Source organism: Cajanus cajan, chromosome 3 (assembly GCF_000230855.2).
Source record: "Cajanus cajan strain Asha chromosome 3, NIPB_CcT2T_4, whole genome shotgun sequence".
NCBI classification, from domain to species: domain Eukaryota; kingdom Viridiplantae; phylum Streptophyta; class Magnoliopsida; order Fabales; family Fabaceae; genus Cajanus; species Cajanus cajan.
The window spans coordinates 11231100-11232450 of NC_138519.1; the positions used below are offsets into that span (position 1 = coordinate 11231100).

The window sequence follows — 1351 nt, forward strand, 5'->3', positions numbered from 1 at the left end:
TGAAACTGAAAATTGCCTTGAGCAACATAAATGGGATCAAAATGATGATAGCAATTAGTAGCAATGTGGCCAAATTTATTGCATACTTGATATTAAACATTGTTATGACCACCATGGCCACCTCTTTGGCCAAAGCAACCTAGCTCGTCTACCATGGCCACCACCATGACCAAATTGAGTGCACAACTTCAGGAGAGGTTCGACCTAGCAACACATACATTTTCATCATCACTAGAAACAATTTCATTCTTATTTGATGTTTGGTAGTGCTCCATTTCTTTAGCTATTGCTTCGTATATAGAGATAAACTGTTGTCTTTTTTACAATTAATTTTCTCTCATACACAACAACAATTTCCACTTCATTCCCAGGATCTATATTTGATAGTACCTTTTGCCACTTCTCATTGTCACAGAAGAGTAATGCATCTCTCTTGTAAACTTGAATGGTGGTTCTTTGTGTGATTTATCACCAGTAAGTTTTTCAGGCTTGTTGATTTAATATTGTTTGGTGAAGAATAATGAACATGACATATCATTGTCTTCAAGTTACGTCCATTTACTTGAGGGACTTTACAAATCACAGAAGAACCTTGGCTGTCAAAAAGTTAACCATTCTGGATAATTATCATCAGGGAGCACAGAACTGCAATCACTAGTACTTTTATTCTGTAAAATGAAAATATATATGTTTAACATTTTTTTTGGGTAACTGGATAAAAGAATATATGCTTAAAAGTTTATTGAAGAATACATTAATAAGATTCATAATTAATTCAACAGTTGAAGATATAAGAAGATTATAACTCTTATTATCATTAATAAAAGTAGTCTTTTGAGTACCGAAAAAACTATAATTAATGAATATAGCTTGATAAAGATATTAATATTGTGAATATAATATTTACTCATATTAGATAAACAAAGATTGTTGGTCCAACAAAAAAAAGAATTCATACCTCAAAAAAAATGAAAAAGTGAGAGAATATTTTGAATTTAAAATTTCATTTTATATCACAACATATTTATAATACAAAATCATGAAAAAAATACTCAAGCAGTACTCTTAAAAAATATTTTATCTTCCTTCTAGTGGTCTATGTGGAAAATATGACACGTACTTTTATTAATCTTTATTTATTCTTTTTACCTTTCACTCTACAACAACCTCACAATTTTTTAATTTGGGAATATTATATATTTAAGTCCCAAAAGGTTAGTATACAACAGTGTACGATGTATTAACGAATATACGATTTTTTTGTTTTGGGAATATTATGAATAACGAATAAACCTTATATATATATATATATATATATATATATATATCTATCTCTCTCTCTCTCTCTCTC

General features: G+C 29.0%; 1 protein-coding gene across 1 annotated transcript in view; it reads right to left on the reverse strand.

Moving 5' to 3' along the window:
- Positions 1-205: 205 nt before the first annotated feature.
- The window catches only part of LOC109789411 (disease resistance protein RUN1), a 7264-nt gene continuing 6118 nt past the window's right edge, over positions 206-1351 (reverse strand). Inside the window, 3 exon segments of the mRNA XM_083070385.1 lie at positions 206-453; positions 455-604; positions 606-668. Coding sequence (XP_082926511.1) covers positions 280-453; positions 455-604; positions 606-668 — 387 coding nt within the window. The 3' untranslated portion in view covers positions 206-279.